Source organism: Rhineura floridana, chromosome 2, assembly GCF_030035675.1.
Source record: "Rhineura floridana isolate rRhiFlo1 chromosome 2, rRhiFlo1.hap2, whole genome shotgun sequence".
NCBI classification, from domain to species: domain Eukaryota; kingdom Metazoa; phylum Chordata; class Lepidosauria; order Squamata; family Rhineuridae; genus Rhineura; species Rhineura floridana.
The window spans coordinates 213,338,510-213,354,016 of NC_084481.1; the positions used below are offsets into that span (position 1 = coordinate 213,338,510).

General features: G+C 39.4%; 1 protein-coding gene across 11 annotated transcripts in view; it reads right to left on the reverse strand.

Moving 5' to 3' along the window:
• Positions 1 to 651: 651 nt before the first annotated feature.
• Positions 652 to 15,507, reverse strand: part of BCL11B (BCL11 transcription factor B) — a 185,107-nt gene continuing 170,251 nt past the window's right edge. For 10 of the 11 annotated variants that reach the window (XM_061612101.1, XM_061612098.1, XM_061612095.1 and 7 more), the window contains one exon: positions 652 to 11,593. In XM_061612101.1, the coding sequence (XP_061468085.1) occupies positions 9,582 to 11,593 (2,012 nt within the window). In that variant the 3' untranslated portion in view covers positions 652 to 9,581. The remainder of the gene's footprint in view (positions 11,594 to 15,507) is intronic. The other variant, XM_061612099.1, reaches the window with a different exon arrangement.

Genomic DNA, 15,507 nt, shown 5'->3' on the forward strand with positions numbered 1-15,507 from the left:
CCCATTTTTGCAAAGCAAATTCCCTTAATATGTATTTTGTATGTATGACTGTATATGCACACTTTATATACATGCATTTTTATAAACATTATTTGGCTGGAGAACTGCACTGCAAAATTTGGAGAAGTACTAATGTTGAAGGATGGCTGTGTTTCAGTTCCTGTATGGTTTCAGAATATGTAAATTCTGTAAGTTTGCCTTTAAATGTGAACTTCATTGAATTTCTCCCCCATCTAGTGGTGAAGGATGCCCCTGTGTCAGAGGTACTCCCATGCTCATAACTCTACCAGACGTGAAATAATAAGATGTGCCAAGAAGCAATGCGATTGAACACAAAGTCCAAGATGATTGGGCTTGATGTAAGGCATCAAAAACTGGACAGACCTCTTGCACTTGGGAACAGCATTGAGCCCTTTCAAAGTAACCATCAGGGCAGTACATATTTTATACACAAGTTTCCTACATCCTTGTTGGAACAATGTCATATGTCCAGCCCCCCGGAACACGATTCCTCCACTCCTGAATCAGTACCTAAAATGATTTTTTTTTTACTAAACAAAATGTCAGCCTCGCACTCCACATTAGCGTGGACTTCTTCCAATTTCAAATAAGCAGTAAAGACAATATTTGGAGATCAAGTCAAATGTCCAATTTATTATTTTTATAACTGGAACAAACGTTGTTTTGAACGAGTGTACAAATGAAATGGTAGACACATGCTGAACTCAACAATGTGACAGTAAAGGGGGGGGGGAAGAGGCCAGGAGTCTTGTACAGAAAATAAAAGGAACAATAAATATTTCACTAAGTGATATTGAAATGACCTCCTGCCATCTCAACATTTTTATCCATAATAAAAAAGTGCTCCCATTTTTCTTTTTTAATGGAGCACAAATACCAAGTAATAATAAATAGTTCCAAACTTGTAGTAAAAGACAAAACCTCCAAGTAAACAACAAAAGCTCATACAATAATAGAAAAAGGTAATAAAAATAGTTTGCCTTGCCATTACAAATGCAAACAACTGAAGTCAACGTTACTTTGCTTTGCAGTTCTAAAATACAAAGAGCACCATAAAATGAGTTTGCCTGTGAAAAACAAAACCTTGGATTGTATTTAATCAGGACTAGGATGAAATGCTGACATGTACAATTCTATTTTTCATGTCACATTGTAAAAAAGAAAAGTTAAAACTATTGCTCCAGAAATGCTCTGATCATTGATTTTAAGTGGAGCAGGGGTATGCTGTATGGAATAATTCTGACTTAACACAGTTAACGTTGCTGACATTAGCAGTGTAACAATCATTATGACAGCAGTGATAACTATGACATGTCTGCCATATTGTGCTTATGGCCTTGTAAAGCAGGATTCTTAGAAGCAGGAAGGAGGAGGAATTATCATGGTTTCACTAAACACAACGTTTGTGCTTTATGTTGATTTCTCAGCCATTCAAGACACACGATAAGACAGCTGCTGGTGGTTTAAATCTTAGTTTGTCCAGGATGAAAAGTGTCGTGCTCACCGAGACAATATAAAATGTGAATTCACTTCACTGTGGAATTTTGTTTTGGAGAAAACAGACACCAAAGAATAAAAATCCGATGTCTGATTTTCACTAAAAACATCTCCAATGAATTCCCAGGATTTACTCCAGGGTAGGGGAAGGCAGGTTTTGTGGAATGTGTCTGTAAGAAGCTGAGATTGCTCTTTCAGATTCTCTGGTGTTCATGATGAATACATGAGATTGCTCCACAACAGGTCTTAACATAACCTTTTCCCTAATTTTGAAGAGCTGGAATGAGGAATGGCTAGCCCAGTTCTATTTGCCAACACACCCCTCACCTGACATTGCAATGGCTCTATGACTTGACATATGTGTATATGTGTTTTTCCTTTTTTCACTGCCATTTCTTCACACTCTATTAATCATTCCTCATGTTGCTTTCTCTTTCCTTAAACTGATTGCTAGCATTGTGCCTTGCCCCATCTTATAAAAGTATTGAAATCAAGATAATAAAAACACTCAACAGGACATTCCTAAGCATGGGAAGTCGGGATTTAAATGTAATCCTAACTGGGGTAGGAGGTGTGTTATTTAACTCAAAGGCACAGAATTTCATCCCAGTCCTTCAAATATTTAAGAAATGTGTGGAATGTACAATTAGGAATCAACAGCAGCAAAGCAGACAGAACAGACTGGCAAAACCTGTACATGGTCCCGTTCTGACAGGGAGTGGGGGGGAGGAGAGAAATGGGATGTGCCTGGCCCGAATGTTTACTTCAATCCAATTAACAGTTATACCAACAGAACACTTGTTTCTTCCTTTTCCCCTTTTTAGGCTTCATCTGAAGGCTGTGAAGGGGGTGCGGGAGGGGGTGGTAATGGATGGGTGCCCTGATCCAGCAAGGACCAGGACCAAGCCCCAACTCAAGCGTAGCTGTGCTGTACTGGGTAAAAACCCTTGCAGGATCAGGTGGGCTCAAGTCCAGATACACATTGCCTTTAACTGATAGTTGGCACATAGTGAGGATTAACAGTGCCTACATCACCTGTCCAGTGATGGTGCAAGGACTGCATACAGGCCCATTCACCCCTCAATAGATGTCAGCACTGTCAAAATGATAGCACTGAGTATCTTAAGCACACATGTGCAGTATTGTGCATTGGGGGTAAAGGCTTACATGTGCCAGGAAAAAGCCACTTCCCTGACTCTAAAAAAAGGGGCATCTGTGGAATGTCACGTCAAATATCTTCACAAAAATTGAATTTCATTTTAACAATAACAGGCAACAGCCATCCATCCTAATTCAACTATACCTGGGCAGGCCTTGATACAAGGGGTCCAGGCAGCTTCAAAGTCATTACTGCCCTGAAGGAACAGCACTTTTTTTTTGTAGGCTATTTTTGACAGAAAAAAATGTATATATACATACACACAACTAAAATTGTGAACAAAACAACTCAAAAACAGAACCTGACACCCCCTCCAAAAACACATAATTAAAAATAGTAATTGTTTAGTTTCTTTTACTCACAGGTCGTTAAACAACCCTTTTTTTCCCTTCTGTACAATAAGGTCTTGACATACAATTTTTTGCACTATTTTATCCTGCCAAATTAAAAAAAATATATTATGGCAGCCTGTTTGTTTGTTTTCATTTTTATTTCCAAATTCACTAACAAAAAAGTACATTAAATCCCTTTAAAAGGACAAGCGTACAGTTAAAAAATTACAAGTTCCAGTAAAAATACAGCAAGTGCCTACATTATATGAATCAACCAATATCAATATCCATTCCAGAAGAGGGGGATATGGGGAGGGGGGAGGGAGATAAAAATAGGTACAGGTCAGAAATGTGATTTTTTTTTTTTAATCTGCAAAGCAATAACAATATTAAGCACTTTTTTTCTACATACTTTTTCTACATGGTGTAGCAGTCACCTTTTAATCCCCAAATACAAGTTTCTATACATTTTTCTTGAAATAAAAATTCAACACCCAAGGCAGAAAAAAATTTACTAAAACTCAGACTTTACAGTTACAGTGACAAGAACAAATTTATAGACCCACCATTTAAATTTTACTGCAACATTTTCAAGGAAAAAAGAGAAACTTTTTTTTTTCTTTCTGGTTTTGTAAAATGCCCAGGCATTCTCCATTATTACAAATACTGGTCCACTTTTACAGTAATCAAGAAATTTTAATATATATAATATATACTAAAACCCCATCACCAAAAGAAAACAATATACACATGGCCATTATGGCATTTTTAATAACCTATTAAGCAAACTTTGGAAAAAAAAGAAGAGATTGCTCAAACACACATACACACAATTTTTTTACCCTTGTATGTATTCAATACTGTAAACGTATTTTAAGACAGAGTGCACTAAATTTAACTTTTAAAAAAATTAGCCGTTGTTCCTGAATTTTTTTCATTCAATGATAACAACTTGCAATTGTGTCATTTGAGTTTTAATTCAGCAGTAAATCATTTCCATTCCATTTCCTAAGCAGCGTTGTCCTGAAAAAAAAGAGAGAGGCTGAGAACAATTCAGCAAATGGATGTCCGAAGTTGTGCTGGATATACATCTTCATTTGATTGGGTCTTATGGCATTTTCATGTCCACTATCTTCAACCAGGATTTTTTAAAAAGTAAATGTGGCTCTTTTGTTTGTTTTTTAAACCCTAAAGAACATACTTTTCTTGTTCTACCATTTTTTAAAAGTCTTTTCATTTCACAAAAATGTTTGCATTTGTCTCAAGAGACACAAATAGGAAGATCAGTTTTCAAGGCACTCACATCAAATTGAATGGCAGTAGAAAAACTGTCCAATAAATTATTATTTTTTCTTTATAGTGCCAGTATTGTGAATGCCACGCTTAGCAACACTGACACTTAATCTCAGATGTCCCCCTTAACAGTTTCACCCATCTCTGGGCCAAGCAAAGACAAAAGATGCTGTAATTTCTTGTTCAGAAGCCGCTGGTCTTGAATGCAAACAAAAAGTTTTAAAGTGCGGGTCAACAGAATCAAAATGTATGACTTTTACATTGTCCACTGTCTTGACAGACTAAATCAGGGGAATCCAAATTATTATGCTCTAGAAAACCTCCCAAGGTCATGTGATATGGGCCTTCCCTAGATTAACAAAGATGCAAAAGAAAGATGGGCAATTTAGGTGAGGGCAACTATTCTGATCTGTAATATTAAAAGAAAAAGAAAGGATTTGAGCCATATGGACTCATGGTATGCTCACATGAGATGTATTTATGGAAGCCAAAAGCCCATGAGGTGCCCCATTGTTCGATAGTCCTGTCAAACAATACAACACCAAATAAAGAAAAATACAGCTTAAGTCACATCCACAACGTACATTTAAAGCACATTTAAAATACATGGCTTCCCCTAAATAATCCTGGGCACTGTAATTTACCCCTCTCAGAGCTACATTTCCCAGCATCCTTAACAAACTACAGTTCCCAGGATTCTTTAGAGGAAGCCATGTGTTTTAAATGTATGGTGTGGATGTGACATGAGACTTTGTAGTCCAGTCAACATACAGAAACTGAGCTGGGAGGAGGAGATTGGCAGAGAGGAGTTTGGGTCTCTATTTCTAGAGGTTTATGCTTCTCTCAGGAGATCCAACCCACACTTTAAGTAAAATGAGACTAAATAACAGAAAAGTAGAGCGGGTTATTGAAGTTTAAAGAACAATATTTTGCCTTCATTGGGTTCCTATTCCATTAACCGAACAAACGCTGTAAGCTACAGATCTATATGAGCCTTAACACTGACCATAAAGGGATTAATCCAATCATTTGCCATAAGAAGGTTCAGTATGAAAAGGCTGCCAAGTAACAGCTTCAAAGAGATATAACACTGAAGTGATCTGGCGACTTCAGTAACAAGGGCTTTTAGCACTCCCAGTAAAGTCTTTCTTTTCTGCTCTATGTGAGATGCAACATGCTGGAATAAGAGATATAGTATAAACAAATGACACGTAGTAACCCTAAACAAAATATAAAACATGACTGGATTGGGCAAATGAAGTTACAAAAATTAATTTCAAAATAATTAACCAATAATATTCTTTAAAAAAATCACTTAGAATGTCAAATTTTAAGTTTTTAATTCAACAAATGGTGAGCATTGTTGCTGCTGCTGTTTTTAAACAAATATAAACTTTGTTTAAGGAACTCAAATTCTGCAATTCGAAATGTAAGGAGTTTGTTGAAGTTGTGTGCCTTTTCATTTCAGTACCTTTTTAAAAGGCTGCAGTTCCCAAAGACTTACATGTTACTTTAACAGCACTATTCTAAAAGGGGAGCAGCCTGCAGAGTTTGGCCTATTTTATTTATAACATAATTGTGCATTATGTGAGACAATATTTTCATTTTATTAGCAAAATGCCTCAATGTCTAGCCTAGCACTCGACCCTTTTATAACAGATGTAACTATCACTTTTGCTTTTGTGAGAGTGCAGTTTAAACAATTGGTATATATGGAAGTCTTAGACAATGGCCTGTCTCACAACTGTGAAGTAAGCAAGCTACTGTGAAGTAAGTAAACTGTATTTGTATAGCATTGTACAAATTCATGTTGTGCGGTAGACAAATATGCAGTAGTGTGTGTTTTATCCTATCCTGATTCCAATTTTAAGTGTGGAATATTCCTTACAAGCATTTCCATGATTGTGGTGGTCAACAACCTAACACATTTGCTTCAGCACGATCTATTAAACATTAAACAGATATCTGCACGAATTGTGATTCACCAAGCTGACCACACCCACCAGCCATGGACGGTGGCCTGTTGGGTCCTTGAGAATTGCCATTTTCACACCCCAGCAAGCAACCAAAAATATCAAGCTGTTGGTGGGCCATTGTATGTAGCCAGTGGGCTGCACTGGGCCTGTCTTTAGTAATAGTAGAGCAACCATGATTGTGTGTGTGTATTATAACAGTTCGTGTCCCTTGGAATATTGAGCAAGTCACAGTTCCTGAACATGTACTCTCATTTTTAAATCGGTTGTCATTTGAAAGACAGATGTATCTAAAAGATGAGCTCTTTTCCCTACTCTCACATCAGCTCTGTGTCCATGTGTAGGGGAGCATGTCTGTAGAGGGGATCCTGCTGAATGAGCAAAAGATCTCCCATGATTTGGAACTCAGTATGATCAGGGTTCTACATCACAGGGGGAAACTGTGTTTGTAGAGTATGCTCCCCTCTACAGGTATTTCCCCAATGTATGAAGATGGTGGAGAAGTGGTAGTGGGACAGCAGGGGACACAATGGCCAGGCCAGCAAGTTTGGCCTTTCTTTCTGTCTCTATATGACTACGAGTGTACGGAGAACAATACCTGAATAGTGCTAAAGTGTTCCTCAAAAGTGGTGGAAACCCATGAGTGGTTCAAAGAAATATTGGAAGTCATGTTGCCAGGGTGCAGGAAATTGGTTTTTGGAAACAATGTAGCCCAGGGCCTAAAACACTTTTATCTTCTAGGTCTGCACTGAAACCATCCCACAAAATTGCCGTTATTGGAGTAGAAGTTTCCATAAGGTCACATTGATCAATGAGCCTGGGGAAGTATATAGTTTGGCTCACTTGGTAGGGTGATCTGGCACTATCTGCTCTGCAAGCATCACTGCAATTTATTACTTCTTATGGTACACTGGGATGAGGATTTTGTAGGTTGATTGGGATGGGCTGATGTGTGGCTAGTCCTGCCTTGTGGTGGGAAACTGGACCTGACATCCTTTTGGTCTTCTTCTTCTATTATTTTAAACCACATTGTTTTACATTCTGTTGATGTAAAAACAGCTGAGTCTCGTAACACCTTCAAACTTAATATAATACCTTTTATTTGTAGTGGTACAAGAATCTCAGTTTTTGCTACACAGACTAACATGGGTACCCTGCTGGAACTCTGTTTATCAGCTTGATAAAAATGTATTAATTATTATATTAGCTAGCTAACCAGTTGGCATCCGACAGAGTGACACATATGTAAGGATGCAAGGGCTTAAGATGCTGTGACTCTTCCTTTCAAAAGGATATTAGAGTAACTTGGTTCACCCAGCAAAGATTCTTATGCAAGCTTATGTGCCCTGTTTAATGTGCATCAACAAAGATTAACTCTCCCATTGTTGTATGATTGCCTGATGTGATAAATGCACACCCTGAGAAAACTGATCGTATGACAATATATCAAACTTTAAAGGATTAATTGGTGATATTAAAACCCCTCTTTAATATATGTGCACTGCAAACCTAAACACCTTTATTCAAAAGTAAGTCTCTGTCTTCAATGGGGCTTACTCCCCAGGTAAGTGTGCCTAGGGTTGCAATAAAACAACAACAACAAAAGCATCTGGGAACACATTTTCCTTTCCTTTTTTAAAATGCTAGTACTTCCTAAAAAAAAAAAGATCAGATAGCAGGCCCCATATTAGGAGAGGCATTTCTCTCTTAGGAAGAAAGCTGCTTTGTACTGTCACTCCATCTGGCTCAGTATTGTCTACACTGACTAGCAACAACTCTCCAGGACTTCAGACAGAGGTCATTCCTAGCTGTCTCTGGAGATGCCAGGGACTGAATCCTGGACCTTTTGCATGCAAAGCAGGTTCTCTTTGCCTTCCTTTACACACAAGAAGGAATGCCTCTTCTAAGATGAGCACCAACTGTGATGTATGTATGTACCACCCCCTCCAAAAAAAAGAACATATGTTTTCTTCTTCAAAACATACATATACAAATGTATGCAGGTTTAATTTGATTCATCAGCCCTAATCAAAATAATCCTTTAGCCACAGAGTGTTTGTGCGTGTGTATGAACACACACACACATGCATGTGCACTTAATGCACAAATTAAAATTCAATACATAGCATCACTTGCAGCACAATCCTAGCTATGTCTACTCAGAAGTAAGTCGTATTGAATTCAACGGGGCTTACTCCCAGCTACATGGGGTTAGGATTGCAACCTTGCTCCAAAAAAGGCGCTAATGTATTTGCTATAGAATGGTCAGTTACAGCAGTATCATATATTCAGGTCAATCAACTGATAACTACAATTATCATGCGCATAATGTCTGATGTTAACAAGGCCAAAACAATACGCCACATGGTTTCCTTTCTGTCATGCTTTTCAAAATCTACACATGCAGCTCTAAGGGCTCTCACATCTTCTTTATTTAATGAACTTAAAGAAAATGGGAGAAAGGTGAAAAGTCATTAGTAGAATTCCATACCAATAATGCACAGTTCTTGCTATTGCTTTTATAAATATAGCTGCCTTTGGGGGGAAAATTGCCCATTTCTTTTTAGCTCTCACAACTTCTACTGTGGAAGTCTGTTAAAAAAATTTTTTAAAGGCCTCTCTTTTTAGTGGCATCATCAGTGCTAAATATTAGATCCAAATCCAAAAGAAAGTGCTACAATTTTTAAGATTGTTATCCGCCGTACAAGTTTATATTTCCTAATTTTTAAATGATTTCTTTTTTCTTTTTTTAAAAAAAAGTACAACAAAAAAAATAGAGAATGAGAAAGAGCAAGAAGAAAAATTATTACTTAAAATGCTGGCTTCTTCACAAGAAATTACACATGCTTAGCATAAGATTCAACAAAGCAGCGGCCCTCTAAAATTATAATTTAAATTGATATGTATCTCCCCCTGTAATGCAAATAATCTCAGGTTACTACTGGGGAAAATTAGAATGGGATACCCAACAAAATTTTAAAGGAAATCTAAAACAAGAAAAAATGTATTTTTTTAAAAAAAAGTACCTGCACATGCCAAAAAAAAATTAATACAAAATAACCCAATAAATACAGAAATTATTGCACAGTTAAAAGGCTTCACAATTTTTACTGCCTTAACCAATCCTCATGTTTAATAAAACTTTGTAGACACAGGTTATATTTAAGTGCCAAATTCTGGCACCTGCCATAGTTATGCTAAATTATGTTTTTGGAGGCAAGTTAGGTCAGCTTTTCTCAGTTGGCAATAGTTAAACTGTACAATTTAAATGTTACCTAGACCCCTAATTTTAACCCAGCAGGGGCCTTAGCTTCTTTCTGCCTGCTCAATTTTGACATCATTTGTCAGCAAATGTTCGCCATGCCACTTTTTCATGTGTTTCTCCAGGGTGCTGTAAACACTGAAGGGCATCTGGCAAATGTCGCAGCGGTAGACCTCCTTCCCTATCTGGCCATGTGTTTTCATATGACGTGTCAGCTTACTGCTCTGGGCACATGCATAGTTGCAGAGCTCACATTTGTAAGGCCGCTCTCCTGTGTGGCTCCGCCGATGCACCGTTAAGTTACTGCAGTTCTTAAAGACCTTGCCACAGTACTCGCATGTATCGCTCCGCCGTCCTTCCTTTGAACTGGGTCGACCGGGGCCAGGTCCACTGATATGGGGCGTGCTGCCTCCGCTTGCTGTCCCACTGCGCCCTGAGAGACCGCCATCCAGCATATCACCTGGTGGAGTGGAGAAACGCAGGCTTCCGTTCTCTGAGGAATGCTCAGAAGAAGTTGCAAAGGGGGATTGTCGGGAGTCTGTGAATCCTAGAAACGGATCCTTCATGAAGTGCCTTGATGCTGCATATCCTACCAGCCACTGTGAGTAAACATTTTCAGAAGGTATTATTGTTGCTGGTGGCAAGTCCAAATCTTTCTCTATCTTTATTCTTTTTGAGGAGTTATTTAAATTGGGGCTTGTGATGGGGGTAGGCTTGCGAGGGAACAGGCCGGGAAAGGGTTCACCTGGACCAAAATTCCTCCCGTTGACTGTCCCTTCCTCAGTACGGTCAAGTTCTCCAGCTACCGAGTCTTCGTCACCTGTGTCTCTCTGACAAAGGTCTCGGGGGCAGAGATCTCGCTGATCAGAAGACCTTTTCAGGAAGCCACCCCTTTTCTGCTTTTCAGCCAACATGTCACTGTATTGTTGGATGGTACCAAGGCTAACATTCTCTATCACTTTTCCTAGAACAAGGGATTTTTCATCTGGCAGTGATTTGGAACCATTCTCTCGGTTACGACTCAGCTCCGAGTCCATGCTGAAGCTCGACTCAGGCCTACTTTCATTTTCCAGCTCTTCCTCCTCCTCTTCCTCTTCCTCCTCTTCTTCATTGTCATGGCCTAGAGATGGATCACTCTCATTCCTGAAGTCTGCCTCACTAGACTTTAGTCCCTCTCCAGTGAGCTCACTTGTGCCAGGCTCAGGGGAGCTCGTAGCAGATAGTCCATCATCCGACCTCCCTGTCATGGACCCAGCTTTGTGCATATGTGTTTTCATATGGCGTTTTAGCTTGCTGGCTTGGGAACAAGCATGGTCGCAGAGCTGGCATTTATAGGGCTTCTCTCCTGTGTGACTACGCCGGTGGACAATGAGATTGCTCTGGAACTTGAATGTTTTCCCACAAAATTCACAGGACTTACTTTTAGCCTGAGGCTGGGGAGGCGTGGTGCTGCTTGGGGGCATCGGTGGCAATGGCGGGGTGCTCAAAAAAGGAGACTTAGGGCTTGGCTGGAAAGGATTCAACAAGCGATGCATAGGGTTGCTGCGATTAGGAGAAACTGGTGGAGGGGTGGAGTTGTTCCCTGCCAGTTCTCGAAGCCTTCTGGAGAAATCCATCGCTGGCGACTCAATTGCCATGGGGTTTAAACGCATGACTCTGTCAAAGGCACTGGGATGCTGGGCAACTAACCCCATTTCTTCGGCACTAAGGCGATGCGGATCCAGATGGTGACGAGGTGGTGGGCTGAAGAGGGGAGGCGTGTTGGGGAGCCGACCTTCGCCAAAGCCAGGGTGATCACGCAGGATGGGACCTGTCATTCTTAAGAGACTAAAAGGGTTGTTGTCACCAAGGAAATTCATCAGCGGGGACTGTGCAACAGTCTCGGGTCCCAGAGGAGGAGGGATGGTGATGCGTGGAGTAAGGGAGCTGTTTGAAGGGCTTGTTTCCAGGTAGATGCGGAATCCATGTGTGTTCTGAGCATGCTGAAGCAAGAACCAAGCGCTATTAAAAGGGTGCTTGCATGTTGTGCAAATATAGCTTGAAGGCTCATCTTTACCTATAGAAGGAAAATAAAAGAGAGACAAAGAGAGAACAATCAGTAAAGTAACAAAAGGTGAGCTTCTAAGTAATATTGTTCTCCTGACAGTTAACATATGGCTTTTCTATTTTTATTTCTACATTTTAATAGTAAAAGAAAATACATATTTATTGCCTATCCCAAATCTGCAAATACAACAATTAAATCCATTACAGTTTGCTGAGGACAAACAGAAGAAGAGTCATTCATTCAAATATTTGCCCAACTATGACACTGACTGGGTGGCCTTGGGCCTGGGCTACTTCACACGTTTGTTGTAAGGATAAAAGCGGATGGGCAAGAGGGAAATTACAAATCCCTAAGGAAACATGAGATTTTTTAAAATGTAAATAAATAAATACAGGTGCCTTTTTTGTGCCAGTGAAGAACGATAAAACTTTAACAGCTCAATAAACACAAGCTGCCTATTCATAAATAGATGGAAAATTCATTTGTTAATATTTTCTTTTTCATTGCCTGTTGTACACCAGAACCGAATTAGTCTCAAAATAATCAAGTGTCCTCAAATATGAACCCATCAGTGACAAATTAAAGATATACTGTATTGGTCCTCCAATTAAGCTCATTAAATCTTTCAGGCCAACTTACTGTGATCCCCATTTTTAAATGGAAGAGGCTGTGATAAAGGCCCCTGCTTTAACCCCTGGCATCCCCAGGTATAGCTGGGAAAAACTCCTGTCTGAAACCGTAGGGAGCCAAGGCCAGTCAATGTACTGACCTAGATGGACCAAAGGTCTGACTCGATATCAGGCAGTTCCCTATGTGCCCACAATTTTACCAGAACCATTCTAACCAGGCTTTGAATGCCAGTCTCCTAACGTTCCAACCCAACCTTATTTTCACTTGACTACACTGGTGTTAGAATCCTGTCTAAGCTTAGAGAATGCACCCTGAGAAGAAACCATTCTGCCATTGTGCGTATCAAAAGCCCTGAATACGTCAGAAGATAAATAATTGTCTAATTATGAAAACCCACAGTAACAGTTGTATGTAGTCACTGACAGACACTGGGGCCATATTTGAACTGGGTTTCATACAGAAGTACTTAAACCATGTCATTCAATACAAAAAAGTTAGAACTTTTGTCTTTCTTGTTTGTGTTGCTAATCCACCCTTCCTTTGTCTTCTCAGCAGCTGAATGAAAGTTTAAAAAAGCATTCCACCTTCTGAATTTTATAAAAGGCAGGTGTGGGCAAGTTGCAGCTCAGCACTCATGATTTTGTAAACTATAAATATGTCATCTATGGATACAAAATGCAAAACTTTTTATCATCGTCTTAAATATGAACACTTTCATAAACCAAGGCAAATTCCTAGATATAGCTAAATTCCAGATTTTTAAAAATCACCTTCAACCCTTCAAAGGAGCTGTCTGTTCTATGCAGGAAAACTATGGCAGCTAATTTCCAAGTGCTCTGTTGGAAAATTAATACATTCTCATAGCAGCAAGCATATTAAAAAAATCACATTAAAAACAAAAATCTTGCTCAATATGGAGATGGGGCCCATCCTAATTTCCTTTCTTTTGAACAGTCTCTGTTCTCTTATCACAACTCAAGGGTGGCACAGAGTAATGGGAGCCCTGCTTTTTTGATTGCTAGTAGCATGGCCACCAAAAGTACCAGAAGACTATTTGTAGAAGGTTTCAGAGGCACCATCAGGGTCAATTATTGGTCTCCATGGGTTCTTGGGCAGCACAATATCAATGATACTCCTGCCTGTGGCTCTTTCTCAACAGTGCTGACCGCTTGCATTCCACTATTGGCTCTGGCAATGGAAGCGGATCGTCCTTGTTGCTGCAATCTGCTATGGTTATTTGTACCACCCTATATCTCTTCCTATTTGGCCTTGGAGACAGCATCAAAAGAAACCATGATGGGGTACAGGGAATCCTGTTTCCTGTGTCCTGGTGTAGCATACACAAAAATTCAGATGTGCTACCTCCCACTAGTGTATGGGCTCTGGAAGATGCCCAAGCATGCTGACCACTGACACATGCCTTGGGTATGTCACAGAATGAATGAAAGTGAACAAGGGTATTTGCATGCTTGAATCAGCACCTCAGATCCTTCAAGGGAACGAATACCCTATAGGCATGCCCCAAGCCATGCAGAGATGACAACACTGGATGCCTACTCCCTAATTATAGTACTCCTGATTGGCAGAGACAGGGCTATAACAGCTGTCTTGAATGCCTTGTGTATTCTCCATGAAGGACAAGAATGCAACAAGCATATATAAACATTGGGCACTTGGGGATTACTTTCCCAAGTTCCATCAAAATCATTAACTGCACCTCCACATAAACAAGGAGAACACATAGTCAGGAGCCTAAACCTTTGGGAAATGAGACATTTGCCAGTCATTGAACAGAAAAGCTAGACAAACACTTCTGCCCTATGAGATGCACTGTGCCCCACAAATTTTGGGACACACTAGTAATTAATAGTATACAATAAAGGTTATAAGCTTGAGTAGTAGGAGCAAGATAGCTTTTAAGGCAACTCCAGTGTCAATGTGCTATTAGTAATTTACAGAAACTTGCTTTCCCTCTCTTAAGTGATGGGATTTAAGATCCCTAAGGAATCCCTCCCCTCCTCCAATTTATTTTGTACAGCAATTTGCTGTATACCTATGATCAGTGGTTTTGTGTGTGTGTTTTTGTAAAAAAAATGAGGTGTCGGTGCTCATATATTAATAAGTGATAAAAGTGCAGTGGGTGCCAGCACAAAATGGCTGCCAGGGGCAGCAAAAAAAGAGGTGCTGGTGCTCCATACTGGTGACTACTGTAAAAAAAAAAAAAGGCACTGCCTATGATTGATGCTGCTTCCAAACACTGAATCTTGCCCCAGAAGAACAAGACATACAATTAAAAGCTTCCTAGCAGTGATTCCTACCATTTTTATAGACCATGATGCCACATATAACCGTTCCTTAATATCACGTTAGCTATTGAGGCATTTGGCAGGAAGAGGGGTGTTTTATGTTGGCTCTGAAGATGATTCAACTGACAGTGCTCCCATTAGTACTTCTAATAGATAAATGTTTCTTTCTCGAGACTAAATGTGACCAAAAAAAAAGTCTAGACCTTTAATGTTTCTTAAACAACACTATGTGTAGTATAGGATGTGACAGAAATCACTGAGGCAGGCTAAAATATATCGCATATTCTGTCAAAATCTTTTTTTTAACAATATGTTTTACCTCAGCTCACCCTTGGACTTAAAATAAAGCCCCCCATTTTTTGAAGTATGATCCAATAATAACCGAAGAGCAGAATCTTGCAAGGTTATATGGATTCAAATTAAAGAACGTTCAGCACCCTTTACCTCCATTTTATATATACTAATTAATTGATTGATTACCCACAGCTGATTGAGTCTTCCTTGAGTGAATTCTCCATTTATCTGTTTTCCCTCAGTATTCTTAGAGAGTGGTTCATCTGAGTAAGAGAGTTCCTTCACCCATGCCCACACCTTCTACATTTAATAGAGGTTTAGCTCAAGATAAGCAGACAGATATAAGAGTGTGTTATGGTCAGTCTAATGGACAATTCTAAAAATTAACGTTAGCCTTAAAATGTCAGCTGGCCAGCCAATGGCTTCTGTTTCATGCAGTTGAGATGATTTGGGTTTTGAAAATAATTTACATTTAAAAAATCACCTCTGAAATGCAAGTGAGAGAATGAATCCATTTTACTTCTGCTTTCTGATTCCCTTTCAAAACCAGCTTATTAGTGTGTATTACTGGCATAAGATACTGATATGACAAGATATCAGTCATAACAGTAGCAGCTCTTCCTTTTGTTTTTCTTTCATTTCGCTTTCATGCTCCTAAACTCTTCTGTTCGGCAGTCCCCTGTTCACAATGGG